The 13,721-nt window shown below is 46.7% G+C and overlaps 1 protein-coding gene across 4 annotated transcripts in view; it reads left to right on the forward strand.

The window, feature by feature from the left end:
- The window catches only part of PLEKHA2 (pleckstrin homology domain containing A2), a 91,410-nt gene that overhangs the window by 55,711 nt on the left and 21,978 nt on the right, over positions 1-13,721 (forward strand). For all 4 annotated transcript variants that reach the window (XM_007962239.3, XM_007962238.3, XM_007962237.3 and 1 more), the window contains 3 exons: positions 5,702-5,750; positions 8,010-8,107; positions 13,073-13,213. In XM_007962239.3, coding sequence (XP_007960430.3) covers positions 5,702-5,750; positions 8,010-8,107; positions 13,073-13,213 — 288 coding nt within the window. The remainder of the gene's footprint in view (positions 1-5,701; positions 5,751-8,009; positions 8,108-13,072; positions 13,214-13,721) is intronic.

Here is a 13,721-nt window from a genome sequence, read left to right on the forward strand (position 1 = left end):
GCATCGATGGCAACAGAAACAGTTCTTAGCAAACTAGAAAATAATTAAAGCTGCCCTTTGACCCCTGCCTCCACCTCACCAGCTGCACAGCCAACCCCACTGTCCCACCCCCAGCTGTGTCCCGGTTGTCAGGGCCTTGCTTTCAGCCACCTCTCAGAAAGAACTTGTGGGGGATCATGGATCCTTTTTCAAGGCTGATGAAATTCATGGATGCCTTCTCCGGGTAAATGCATAAGTGTACGGACACACCCTGCTTTTGCCTATAATTTCAGGGAGCCCATTGACCTCCTGAAGCTGGTCCAGAGACCCCTATCCCATGTAGGTGGCTGCTATTCCCCTGCTCCTGATGTCACCTCGTGGGGCAAGGTCATCCCCAGATACCAGGGCAGAGGCTGCAGCAGAGTAGGAGACCTTGTTTTGCTGCCACTGCTTCTGCCAGAGGGGCCCCAGCTCCTCTTCCGGCCATGGGCAGACAGGGTGGGGCTGGCCCTAGCCATGCCTGGCCGCTGACGAGCTTGCAGCTCCTGTGGTCTGTGTTTGATCTGATAAGCACAAGTTCCTGAGAGTCTGTTGAGCTGTGGAGCAGCCCTGTCTGCGTCACTCTATGGGGGACCTGTGCCCACTCCCTGCTCACATCCCTGACCTCTGCTCGCTGCTGGGGTGTTCACAGGACCCACCAGGCAACCACTGCTGTGCAGAGCCTCTGCTGTGGCCACCTCGACTGTGTGGATGGCTGCACCTTGGTGGCCTCACTGGAGTCAGACGGTCGGGTGACCTCACCCGCCTGCAGCCACACCTTTTCATGAGAGGAGGCGAAGCCACCACGTCTCCATGATAAGTTAGATTTCCTCCCTGCCTTTTTTTTTTTTTTTTTTTTAAATTTGAGACAAAGTCTCACTCTCTCGCCCAGGCTGGAGTGCAATGGTGCAGTCTTGCCTCACTGCAACCTCTGCCTCCTGGGTTCAAGCGATTGTCCTGCCTCAGCTTCCCGAGTAGCTGGGATTACAGGTTTGTGCCACCATGCCTGGCTAATTTTTGTATTTTTAGTAGAGATGGGGTTTCACCATGTTGACCAGGCTGGTCTTAAACTCCTGACCTCAGGCGATCCGCCTGCCTCGGCCTCCCAAAGTGCTGGGATTATAGGTGGGAGCCACTGTGCCCGGCCCCACCTTGACCTTTCTTTCCGTGGGACTCAACAACAGGTAGAAATCATTTCATTGTCCTCTTTTGCCACTCTGTGGCAAAGGGGAATAGTGTTTTTACTCTGGCTTCACGTATTGTGAAGCTGATCAGAGACATTGAGGGTCTTACCCTTGCAATGAGCCAATCAGGGCAGAACTAGAACCGATGCTGTTAGTTCAGCAATGCGTTGGTAAGCCATTAGACATGAGGCCAGTGATGGTTGTACCCGCATGCACTCACACGTGCACTCTCACATGCCTCCTAACCAAAACTGGATAAACAGAGGAAAACAAACAAACACGAAGCCAGACTGTCTCTTTGAAGGCTCCAGTTCCCATAATAAACCCATGGGTAGCATTCTCACAGCACAGGCTGGCGAATCAGTTGTAGTCAAAATGAGCATTTGTTATCCAAGCAGTGAAAACTGTCTGCCTGTGGTGCTCTCTCTAGTCAGTGACAAACAGGAGTTTTTCAGAGAAAAGGCAATTCTCCTAATAAGCCAGAAGGGGTCTTGGAGTACCCAGCTTTTCAATGTCCTTCTAAAGCTGGAAGTAGACTGGGCACAGTGGCTCATGCCTGTAATCCCAGCACTCTGGGAGGCCAGGAGTTCAAGACCAGTTTCGGCAACATAGCGAGACCCAGTCTCTACAAAAAAAAATTAAAAAATAAAAATTAGCTGAGCATGGTGGCGAGTGCCTATAGTCCCAGCTACTTGGGAGGCTGAGTTGGGAGGATCGCTGGAGCCCAGGAGTTTGAGGCTGAATAAGCCATGATTGCACCTCTGCACTCCAGCCTGGAGACAGAGTGAGACCCCATCTCTTAAAAAAAAAAAAAAAAAAAAGCCAGGCGTGGTGGCTCATGCCTATAATCCCAGCACTTTGGGAGACCGAGGTGGGTGGATCACCTAAGGTCAGGAGTTCCAGACCAGCCTGGCCAACATGGCGAAACCCCATCTCTACTAAAAATACAAATAATTAGCCAGGTGTGGCAGTGGGTGCCTGTAGTCCCAGCTACTTGGGAGGCTGAGGCATCGCTTGAAGCCGGAGGGACAGAGATTGTTGTGAGCCGAGATCGCACCATTGCACTCCAGTGCCTGGGCAACAGAGCAAGACTCTCTCTCAAATAAATAAATAAATAAATAAATAAATAAATAAAGCTGGAAGTAGAAGGGGAGACATGAGATAGGTGGGTTCTGAGGGCTGGGATGGCCAAACACAGTTCTGCTGGGGTCAGGATTATTCTGAGATCAGGGGCAGAACAACTAGGAGTTACGGACCAGAGGACTGCGGGAATGTGGATGCCGAGGGCCAAAGCAAGAAAATGAATTACTGACAGATCAATACTCAGGTGTAAGCGGGACAGAAGCCTACGCCATGGTCCAGATTGAATGGGGGGGCTGGGGGTCAGAAATCCAGGAAGCAAGATGCCTAGGAGCCTGGGCTGTTGTGTTAAGGAGCCACCAGCGTCCTCTTACCTGTGAGTTGACACACAGAGGAATTTGGATCCTCTGTGTCCGAACTTGGGATAAGTGGGTTTACCTTTGCTCAAATTTTCATCTTTTTAGGTCTTTCTTAGGCTTTATGGCTTCCACCTCACATCTCGAAATGCACATCCCTTATTAAATATAATTGGCCATAATATGTATATAAAATATTTGAAAGGATTTTAGTCATTTTACTTTTGGAATGATTTGGCTCTGAGTAACTCATCCAGTTTGTAACTGGCTCTAATTTCTGGGCAGTCATCTTGCACACACACAAAAGGATTCTTGTGAGCTAAGAAAATCTAAAGTATCCTTTTTTTTTTTTTTTTTTTTTTTTCCCCCAGACAGAGTCTCACTCTGTCATCCAGGCTGGAGTGCAGTGGTGGGATCTCGGCTCACTGCAACCTCCGCCTCCCAGGTTCAAGCGATTCTCCTGCCTCAGCCTCCCAAGTAGCTGGGATATTACAGGCATGTGCCACCACACCCAGCTAATTTTGTATTTTTAGTAGAGACAGGGTTTCACTATGTTGATCAGGCTGGTCTCGAACTCCTTACCTCAAGTGATCCACCCGCTGTGACCTTCCAAAGTACTGGGATTACAGGTGTGAGCCACTGTGCCCAGCCCGGTACCAATTATTTTCAAATGAAAAATTTTTTAATGTTTCATTGAAAAATTAATGACGTTTACTTGTGTAATATCTTGTATGCATTTAAATAATTGTCAGGGAGGTTGATATAATGTTATGTAGGCATTAATTAACACTAGATATAGCATCTTCACTTTGTGTGTAGGAGGCCAGGTTTTCAGGTTTCATACAGCTTTGCAAGCCCAGAGAAACTCATGGGCCCTCAGCGTTTTGCCCGTAGTTCCAGGCGGGACACCGCCTGTGTTGATTTGTGGAGTGAGGCTTTAAAGGAAATGAGGTATCAAAAGCTATAAATAATCCCTCCTGGGTTGATCAGATTCTTTGTGGAGGAATAGCTGTCTTACCTGTACTATCATATTTAACCCTTATGTTAACCCTATGAAAACATGGCATTATGACCCTTTATTTGATAGAACAGGAAGTGGAGGTCATTCAGCTTCAACACCTGTCATTTGAGACTCTCTGTCTCTCACTGCCTGACCTTCTTTTGATCTTTTATAAAATGCTACCTCAGTTCCCATTTATTTGGGGCAATATTAATTTTGGTTAAGGAATCTGGGCAGGTGTATAGCAAGAACGTAGAGCCAAGAGTAAGAACCTAGACAGACTGGTGAGTCAGTCATTGTTAGACCCTAACTGCTGTCAGCCAGGAAGAGACTTTCATTTCAATTCAGGACTTTTTCTTTAGCACCTGGCTTCTGATGACGCTGCCCAGTACAGTAGGAGCCAGCTGGTTGTGGTGGTTCATGCCTATAATCCCAGAACTTTGTGAGGCGGAGGCAGGAGGATCACTTGAGGCCAGGAGGTTGAGACCAGCCTTGACAACATAGCGAGACCCCATCTCTAAAAAAAATAGAAAAATTTGCTGGGTGTGGTAGCACACACCTGTAGTCTAGCTTCTCAGGAGGGTGAGGTGGAAGGATCACTTGAGCCTGAGCAGTCGAGGCTGCAGTGAGCTGTGATTGCACCACTGCACTCCAGCCTGGGTGACAGAATGAGGTAGGGTCTCATTCTGGGCTCAAGTGATCTTCCAGCCTCCTATCTCAAAGAAAGAAAACCCAAAAACACCCACAAACAAATAAAATAAAGTGGGAACCACTCCTGGAGCCCCTAGGTGAGGACACATCGAAGAATACCCTTGGCTGGAAAGGGATGGAGAGAATGGTATCCAGGGGAGGACTGTGACATCATGTGAATAGTCCCCGGCCTAGGACCCATGGGAACGTGACTGTCTCTTTAGAGGCCCAGTGGTGGAGGCTCCCTCCAGGGAGTCTCAGCCTCCATCAAGGATTGTCCCTAATCTTTGTGGGCATGTGGTGGAATGTGAGTTGCTTTTCTTTTTTCTTTTGTTTGAGCCTGAATGATGTGAGTTCACATATGCAGATACTCAGGAGTGTACATGCCAGGGGTAGGATTGCCAGAGCAAGATGAAATGCAGCAACAGGAGGTGTAGAAATACCTCCTCTATTTCATGGCCTTCCCTGAGATGTATAGGCATGTTCTCCGATTCCATCAGCCCCTCTCTGGGCACCTGGAAGGTGCTTATTTTCATGGTTAGGCCATCAGGGCAGATGCAAAGGCAATTGTTCCGTGTGTCTGAGTGCAGCGTGCAGCCTGCTGCTTCGTCTCTCTGAGCGTTCTGATTGGAATCCTTGCATTTGTGACAATATTGCCTTTAGCTTGGAGAATGATTTAGGGAGAGGGTTGGCAGATGAAAGGGGAGGGGAGGAGGGGAATCTTGCTAATGTGAATGAGGCCAGGATAGGTTTCCGTCAGAACTTAGTGGCTTTTAAAAGTCTTTTTGGAGCTGGGCGCAGTGGCTCATGCCTGTAATCTTAACACTTTGGGAGGCTGAGGTGGGACGACTGCTTGAGCCCAGGAGTTTGAGACCAGCCTGGGCAACATAGCAAGACCCTGTTTCTGCAATTATTTTTCTTTTTTAAAAAAATTAGCGAGGCATAGGGGCATTAAAAAAAAAAATAGCCAGGAGGTGGAGGCTGGAGGATCACTTGAGCCCAGGAGTTGGAGGCTGCAGTGAGCTATGATTGCACTACTGTACTCCAGCCTGGGTGACAGAGTGAGAGCCTATCTCTAAATAAATAAATAAATAATAAACAAAAGTCTGTTTGTAAAGATGAACAGACCTCAAGATAATGGTTATCTCTGATGCGTGGGGATTCCATCAGGGAGGGGCACACAGGGCTTCTAAGAAATAGGACTGATAATGCCTGTTTTGTAATCTGGGTGATGAGTACAGGGTTTTCATTTAATTATTATTTTTAAAAAATGTAGACATGTTTAATGTACATGTATGAGAAATTTCACAATAAGAAATTTTCAACATTGTAAGAAACATATTCATGTTTCATTTATTTCTTATTTCATTTAGGTGAGCATAGCTACCCCAAAGCAGAAACCAAAAACTCCATTTTGCTTTGGTAAGTACTGAGCCAGGGGAGGGACTCGTTTAATATTGATATGGCAACTTCCTCTTTTGCTTGGAGACAGTCCTGTGATCACATGTGACTATACCCTGTGCGTATGAGTGACTTAAATCACAGTGACGGTCCTGGGTGTCAAGTGATATTGTTTTCCCTGGTCTTGCTGCAAAGGTTGCTAATAACATAAGGACAGAAGTCCAGGGACTAATAACATTTCTGTTTTCTTTTTTTTTTTTTGGTTTTAGTTTTTTTTTTAATTGACAATAATTGTACATATTCATGGGGTACATAATGTATAATTAGCATATTTGTATCAGTCTGTTCTTGAATTGCTGTAAAGAAATACCTGAGACTGGGTAATTTAAAAAGAGAAGAGGCTTGGCCAGGCCTGGTGGCTCACACCTATTATCCCAGTATGTTGGGAGGCCGAGGCGGGCAGATCACCTGAGATCAGGAGTGAGACCAGCCTGGCCAACATGGTGAAACCCCATCTCTACTAAAAATACAAAAAAATTAGCTGGGCATGGTGACGGGTGCCTGTAATTCCAGCTACTCAGAAGACTAAGGCAGGAGAATCTGTTGAACCTGGGAGGTGGAGGTTGCAGCGAGCTAATTTTGCACCATTGCACTCTAGTCCACCTCAAAAAAAAAACAAAAGAAGTTTAATTGGCTCACTGTTCTGCAGGCTCTATAGGGCTAGAGGAGAAGCAAGAAAGAGAGTGGGGAGGTGCTGTGCACATTTAAATAACCAAATTTCACAAGAACTCACTATTATGACACGACAGCACAGGGCATGGTGTTAAACCGTGAGAAACCGTCCTCACGACCCATCATGATCCAATCACCTCCCACCTGGCCCCAACTCCAACATTGAGGATTTATTGAACATGAGATTTGGGTGGGGACACAGATTTGGGTGGGGACAGAGATCCAAACCATATCAATGTCCATCATCATTTCTTTTAATAATTGTCCATATGCATTTCAGTTTTCTTGATGCCACAAGGCAGGTGCAAAATGTCCACTAGAAGTTTCTGCAAACCCTTATTTTAGAGCTGAGAAATGGTGTGCTCAGAAACGATGGAGGACTCAGAGGAGAGGCAGATGGCAGTGCCAGGAAGGGGATAAGATAAAGGAAGGGGAATTCTGTTGAGGGTCTCAGTTACCCAAAGAGTGACATGTTGGGGGATGGTGTAGGAAGCAGAGTCACCGTGCACAGGTGCCTCAAGTCAGGAAGCAGTCAGTGAATTCAATGAATCCATCATCAGATAGTTACTTGGCTCCTACTATGTTCTCAGAACTGTGCTAAGTGCTATGAGCAAATGCTAACAAATAGTTTCTATTGCCTATCTCGGGTGGTCCTGAATGTAAGTTTTACAAAGGCAGGGATATTCCTCTGCCTTGTCACTGTGGTATCCTCAACACTTAAAGATGGTTCCTAGCGCATAGTAGGTGCTCAGTAAATATTTGTCAAATGAATGAATGAAGGGATGAATTCTCCATCTACCCCATGAGACTCACCTCCTACAGTTCAAGCTTATGCTAAGAGAATAAAATATTCCCTCGAGCTGTTCTCTCTCCCCACTTCAGATTAGTTCAAACTTCTTTGGTACGCTCATTCTTCTATTTCTTGCAAATTTCATAGCTAAGCTCAGAAATGACTGTCACGTTTTGTGGTTATCAGATCTAAAAGTATATATATGTAATAATAATGAAACTGGAAGTAAATTGTTGACCTAATGGAATGCTCAGAGGAAAGAACAGGTTGAGAGTGAGGCCAAGATGCTAGATTTGATCTCAGGAAAGCTTTGTTCTATTTCCCAATCACAGACAAGACTCCCAGTCCAGACTAGTTGTGCCAGTGGAGACCAAGCATGGGTCCAAAATTCTGTATATACCATGACGACAGTAAACGTATTAGCACCGCCAGAATGCGCTTCACAGTTGTGTCTTGTTGACGGCAGACCAGCAGCCTCATCACTGCAGAACAGCGCACTGAGGCTGCTGTTAACATGGTCAGGTGTTGTTCCTGTGGCCAATGGGATGTTTTTAAAGGTGGGAAAGAGAGTGAGCAGGTGTGGCCTGGGGCTTCCTAAATTCCCAAGGAAATGACTTAGCATCGTGGGAGATTTCTTGTTCTGCTTTGTGGAGTTCACTCATCTTTCTCCCTCAAACACCTTAGCTTTGTGGAGACTTGTTGTGTTGCTTGTATTCTGACCCGGGAACATCTTCCCTTCTTTTCTGTGGCTTTTGTAGTTATCAATGCCCTGTCTCAGAGATACTTCCTTCAAGCGAATGACCAGAAAGATATGAAGGACTGGGTTGAAGCCCTAAACCAAGCCAGCAAGATCACCGTAAGTTTGGTTTCTTCTGTTTTCTGGGGGTAGTAAAAGTGCCTCTTCCCAGGCTGTGGCCTTGTTGGGGTTGGGGAAAACCGAGATGGCAGTGGGGACTTTCCCAGGAGCCCGGTCTGTACCCAGTTCTCTCCCACCTCTTCTTGTTCCTTGGCTTACCAAGCACAAGTTGAACTGAGAGTTTGAGTTTGAATCAAGTTCAAGGGGAAGTTCATGGAGCATCCCCTTTGGGCTTCCTGGGAGGGCTCCCGGTCGGTCATGTTTTGGGTGATTCTGGGATGCTGATTCAGAATGTGGTAGGATTGGAAAATGGATTGCTGACTGTGAAAAGTCAAGTAACGGGAAAAGCATGTGGGGAGAGAAGGCAGAACTTTTTCCCAGCTTAGGGGGATACTCTTCTTACTTTCAGAGGCTGCCTGCAGGGTTAGTCCAAGCCATCCGCCTCCCTGTCCTGGAAAAGCCTTCTGTTTAAATGCATCACAGAGCTAGTTCATGGACTGTCCTACAAGTGTGCTCTTTTTCCTTGAGTTGGCTCATGAAGAATTCCTTTCCTTTTCCTTGGAAATACAGAAAAAGAAAGGAAGAGGGTAGGAAGGATGGAGAGGGAAAACTATATGTTTTGGAAAAAACTAGACTTTTAATCAATAAGACAGGCAGACTCCTGGCTTATATAGATCATGGCTTGTATGCTGAAAAGTTTGTTTCTGTATCATACAGTCAGAAATGCTTATGTTTGAGGGGCTTCCAATAGTGACTATTACGTGCTGCAGCAAATTATCCTCCCAGATTTCTCAGGGTTCCTGTGAACAACTGTATAGAAGAAATGTGTACACATGTCTAGTACTCGTGTTGCTAGACCTAACCTGAGTATAATTAAGACCTATAAGCAGTTTTGCTGATTAGCTTCTTATTCTGATAAACCTTGGTAAACCTGTGAAAAGAGAGAGTGATGAAAAGAGAGAGGATGAATGGCTGGGTGCAGTGGCTCAGCCTTGTAATGCCAGCACTTTGGGAGGCTGAGGTGGGTGGATCACCTGAGGCCAGGAGTTTGAGACCAGCCTGGCCAACATGGCGAAACCCCATCTCTACTAAAAATACAAAATTAGCCAGGCGTGGTGGCACATGCCTGTAGCCCCAGCTACTCGGGAGGCTGAGGCAGGAGAATCTCTTGAACCTGGGAGGCGGAGGTTGCAGTGAGCCGAGATCATGCCATTGCATTCCAACCTTGGCAACAAGAGTGAAACTCTACCTCAAAAATAAATAAATAAATAAATAAAAATAATAAAAAAAAAATTAGTGAGGCCTGGTGGCTGACACCTGTATTCCCAGCTACTCAGGAGGCTGAGGCAGGAGGATCACTTGAGCCCAGAAGTTTGAGGCTGCAGGGAGTTATGATTTTACCACTGTACTTTGGCCTAGGCAACAGAGTGACACCCCATCTCTTAAAGAAGTCTCAGGTAGTGTAAGCAGCTTTGGAAAGGCTCTGCATGTTGATCTGAAGCAGTGCATGACACTGGAGCATAAGCGGTGACAAACAGTGTTCTTCGGGATTTTGAGAGGAAACAGCAGCCAAGCTTCTGTTCTTCCTTTTCTGGCCACTAGGAACTCTAAAAAGTTACTTTCTGGCCGGGCGCAGTGGCTCGTGCTTGTAATCCCAGCACTTTGGGAGGCCAGATCATGAGGTCAGGAGTTCAAGACCAGCCTGGCTAACATGGTGAAGCCCCCATCTCTAGTAAAAATATAAAAATTAGCTGGGCATGGTGGCAGGCACCTGTAATCCAAGCTACTTGGGAGGCTGAGGCAGGAGAATCACTTGAACCCAGGAAGTGGAGGTTGCAGTGAGCTGAGATCACGCCATTGCACTCCAGCCTGGGCAACAGAGTGAGACTCTGTCTCAAAAAAAAAAAAAAAAAAAAGTTAATTCCCTCCTTCTTTGCTGGGTTTCAGGAATTCATCTGGGTCATTTAGGGGAAATTTCTGCCTGTTCCATGGTGATTTTAATCACTAAATATCAACTAAAAATCAACATCCCTAAAAATGTGGTTACATAATAACAGAACTCACAGAAAATGAGAAAGAGTAGCTTAGGTAGGTCGTGACATGTAGCAACAAGGAGTCAGGCAGTCCTAGAGCCAAATCACTTGATTTTAATGAGCTTGAGTTGACCTCATCTATAAAGAGAAAATCATGCCTGGTTGATAAGATTAGTGATAGTGCAGCAAAGAGCTTATCAGTGCATTGCCTGGCACTGAATGGAGGCCCAAAAAAACTGTAACTGTTGGTATCTCTCAGCCAGAAGGAAAATAGAAGGCGGAATTTCTGGCCTGATTTGGAGAGGTAGGGAGGGGGCAGAGGACATCCTTGTCTATGTAAACTGAGTGGGCAGTCCAGGAAGAGAAGGTCTCGTCATCTTTGTGGGGGCCCAGCATAATCAGGGTGCTCTTATTGTTTTGAACAGACACTAAATGACAGGGCTCTCATATAGCTCTGAGCTCTTGAAAGGGTCTGGATCCTTAGGTCTTTCTGACTCTGAAAGCTGTAGAAGTGGGAGAGGACCTTAGCTTTTCTCTCGAAGTCCTGGTGACATCCTGGCAGATAGATGTAGGGTGTTGCATTCTCCTAAAGGTGGGGTATTGTGATGCTGGGGCACTGGTGGGAAGTCAGGATTTAGTAGACATTCAGCCGTATTTTTGTTTTTGTTTTGAAACAGAATCTCGCTCTATAGCCCAGTCTGGAGTGCAGTGGCGTGATCTCAGCTCACTGCAACCTCTGCCTCCTGGGTTCAAGCGATTCTCCTGCCTCAGCCTCCTGAGTAGCTGGGGTTACAGGAGCCCGCCACTATGCCCAGCTCATTTTTGTATTTTTAGTAGAGACAGTTTCACCATGTTGGTCAGGCTAGTCTTGAACTCCTAACCTCAGGTGATCCACCCCCCTCGGCCTCCCAAAGTGCTGGGATTATAGGCATGAGCCACCGTGCCTGGCCGACATTTAGCTGTTAATCCTGGCTTTGGGTAAATGACTCAACTGTTCTGGGCCTCTTTTTTTTTTTTTTCTTTCTAACAAAATGAAAGATTTCCTCAGCATTTGCAGACTCTAGTGTAAATGAGTGAAGTGAGCAAGGAGGAAGAAACATGAGAACAAGAATGAGGATAAGTGATATCTGACCCCTGGCCTCTCCCATTCTGCTGGGGAGAATGGTAGAGACTGTGCAAACATGGAATGCATTTTGAACTGCTGCAGAGCTGAAAATCTGGATTTTTCTGTGAAATATCCCAAAACTTAGATGCAGATTTTAAAAAACACTGCATGTGACTAACAAAACATTGTTTGGGCAAAGTCGGTGGGTGGGCCACCAATTTGCAACCTCTGGCCTGTGATTTCCAGCTAACCATAAAAATTCTATGATGGGTCGGGCGTGGTGGCTCACAGCTGTAATCCCAGCACTTTGGGAGGCCGAGGCTGGCGGATCACAAGTTCAGGAGATGGAGACCATCGTAGCTAATACGGTGAAACCCCGTTTCTACTAAAAAATAGAAAAAATTCGCCAGGCATGGTGGCAGGCGCCTGTAGTCCCAGCTACTTGGGAGGCTGAGGCAGGAGAATGGTGTGAACTCAGGCGGCGGAGCTTGCAGTGAGCCAAGATTGTGCCACTGCACTCCAGCCTGGGTGACACAGCGGGACTCTGTCTCAACGACAACAACAACAAAATTGTATGATGATTTGATCAGCTGTGGTACCATATCTCTGTCAAGGAAGAACAAAGATAACTCATTCTTCCAAAAGGGCTCTGTGTATAATTATTAGTACCACCTGGGAAGCCTTAATTAAAATATTTTGTAATATGTTTTTCTTTTAGTTGTGTTTCTAAAGCATTTAATATATTCTATCATTTGATAACCACAACAATGGTTATGATAAATATTATTCCTCTTTTCATTTTATACATGAGACGGTTTAGGCCTAGAGAGGTCTGATGGTTGCCAAAGGTCGCTCAGGTGGTTTGTGAGAGATGAAGGGTTATACCACACGCCTTCTGGCTCCAGACTTCATGGACCCCTTGTTCTGTCTCTACAAAGGCATGCATTTTTACCTGTTCCATCTGCCCAGAATGACTTCTCCCAGCTTCGTGTTCCTGATTCCTTTTCTTAGTTTATTATTTTTTATTTTTTTCGAGACAGGGTCTCCCTTACCCAGCCTGGAGTACAGTAGTGTGATTATAGCTCACCTCAGCCTCCAGCTCCTGGGCTCAAGAGATTCTCGTACCTTGGCCTGTTGAGCAGCTATGTGCTACCACACCTGGCTATTTTTTTTTTTTTTTTTTTCCATTTTTAGTAGAGACGGGATCTCACTATGTTCCCCTGGCTGGTCTTGAACTTCTGGGCTCAAGTGACCCTCCTGCTTTGGCCTCCCAAAGTGCTGGGATTACAGGTGTGAGGCCCCAGACCTGGCCTCCAGCTCCTGTTCACCCTCCAGGTTGCCGTTTGAGTGTCTCCCTGCCTCCTCCTCTGGAGACCTCCCTGCCCACTCCGTTTCCAGCAGGTCCCCTGCTGTGCGCTGCCTCAGCTCCCTTGATATTCTTTGTGCCACTCACCACCACTTGTAATTACTCTGTTTGTTTTATGTATTTTTTTGTCATTCCCCCTACTAGCATGTAAGTGCCATGAGGGTGGGGACCCACGTGTGTTTCGCTGTCACTTTATCTTTGGTTTCTAGCCAGGGAAGGGCTGGCTCACAAGTAGGTGCTCAAGAAATTCCTGGAGTCAGTTTGTATCTGTGTTGGGGGAGGGCGTTGCTGGCTGAGACGCTCATATTCAGATTTGGACTGCGGAAGGCCTGGGGAGGACCTGCAAGTCTGACTGTAATTTGGCACATTAGCTTTTCTCACGGCACCCCCATTCTGCTTTGGGCTCCCCATGTTTCCTAAACGTTCTGTTCCCCATTGACTGTTGCTGCCGCTCTCCCCAGGTACCCAAAGGTGGGGGCCTACCCATGACCACTGAAGTTCTCAAGAGCTTAGCAGCTCCTCCAGCCCTGGAGAAGAAGCCACAGGTGGCCTACAAGACGGAGATCATCGGAGGGGTGGTGGTTCACACACCCATCAGCCAGGTGAGGGGCCTGACTGGGGCTGCGGGGGGAGTGGGGGTATAGAAGTGTCCATGGTGTGTCTGTGATGTGCTTGGAGCACTGTACTGGGGAAAAGGAGGGTGGGAGTTGGAGGGGAGCTGGTGCCAGTGGGAGCCATCAGGGAAGTACAGGGCATGTTACAGCCCCATTCATGGGTGTTAGTGACAGCAGTGCAGAAGTGGAGGCCACTGCATCTTGAAGCCGAATGGCCTGTGCAGTTCTGTGCTGGACACAGGAGACACAGAAGAGAGGGTTTGTGAAACCTGTAGGAAATGGGATAGAGGAAGGCAAGCAAGGCTGGAAACCAGCCCAGTGTCCCTCCTGGTTCACATTCTCTGTCTTTCCCTTTCTCCTGGGTTGGCCCAACCTCCCTGATTCTGTGAAAGTACCCGGTAAAGTGCATGACAGAGCAAAGGAAAGGTTTATTTTCCTGTTTTAATTATTTATATTTGTGTCAGTTTTTTTTTTTTTTTTTTTTTTGAGATGGGGT

Source organism: Chlorocebus sabaeus, chromosome 8, assembly GCF_047675955.1.
Source record: "Chlorocebus sabaeus isolate Y175 chromosome 8, mChlSab1.0.hap1, whole genome shotgun sequence".
Classification (NCBI taxonomy): Eukaryota; Metazoa; Chordata; class Mammalia; order Primates; family Cercopithecidae; genus Chlorocebus; species Chlorocebus sabaeus.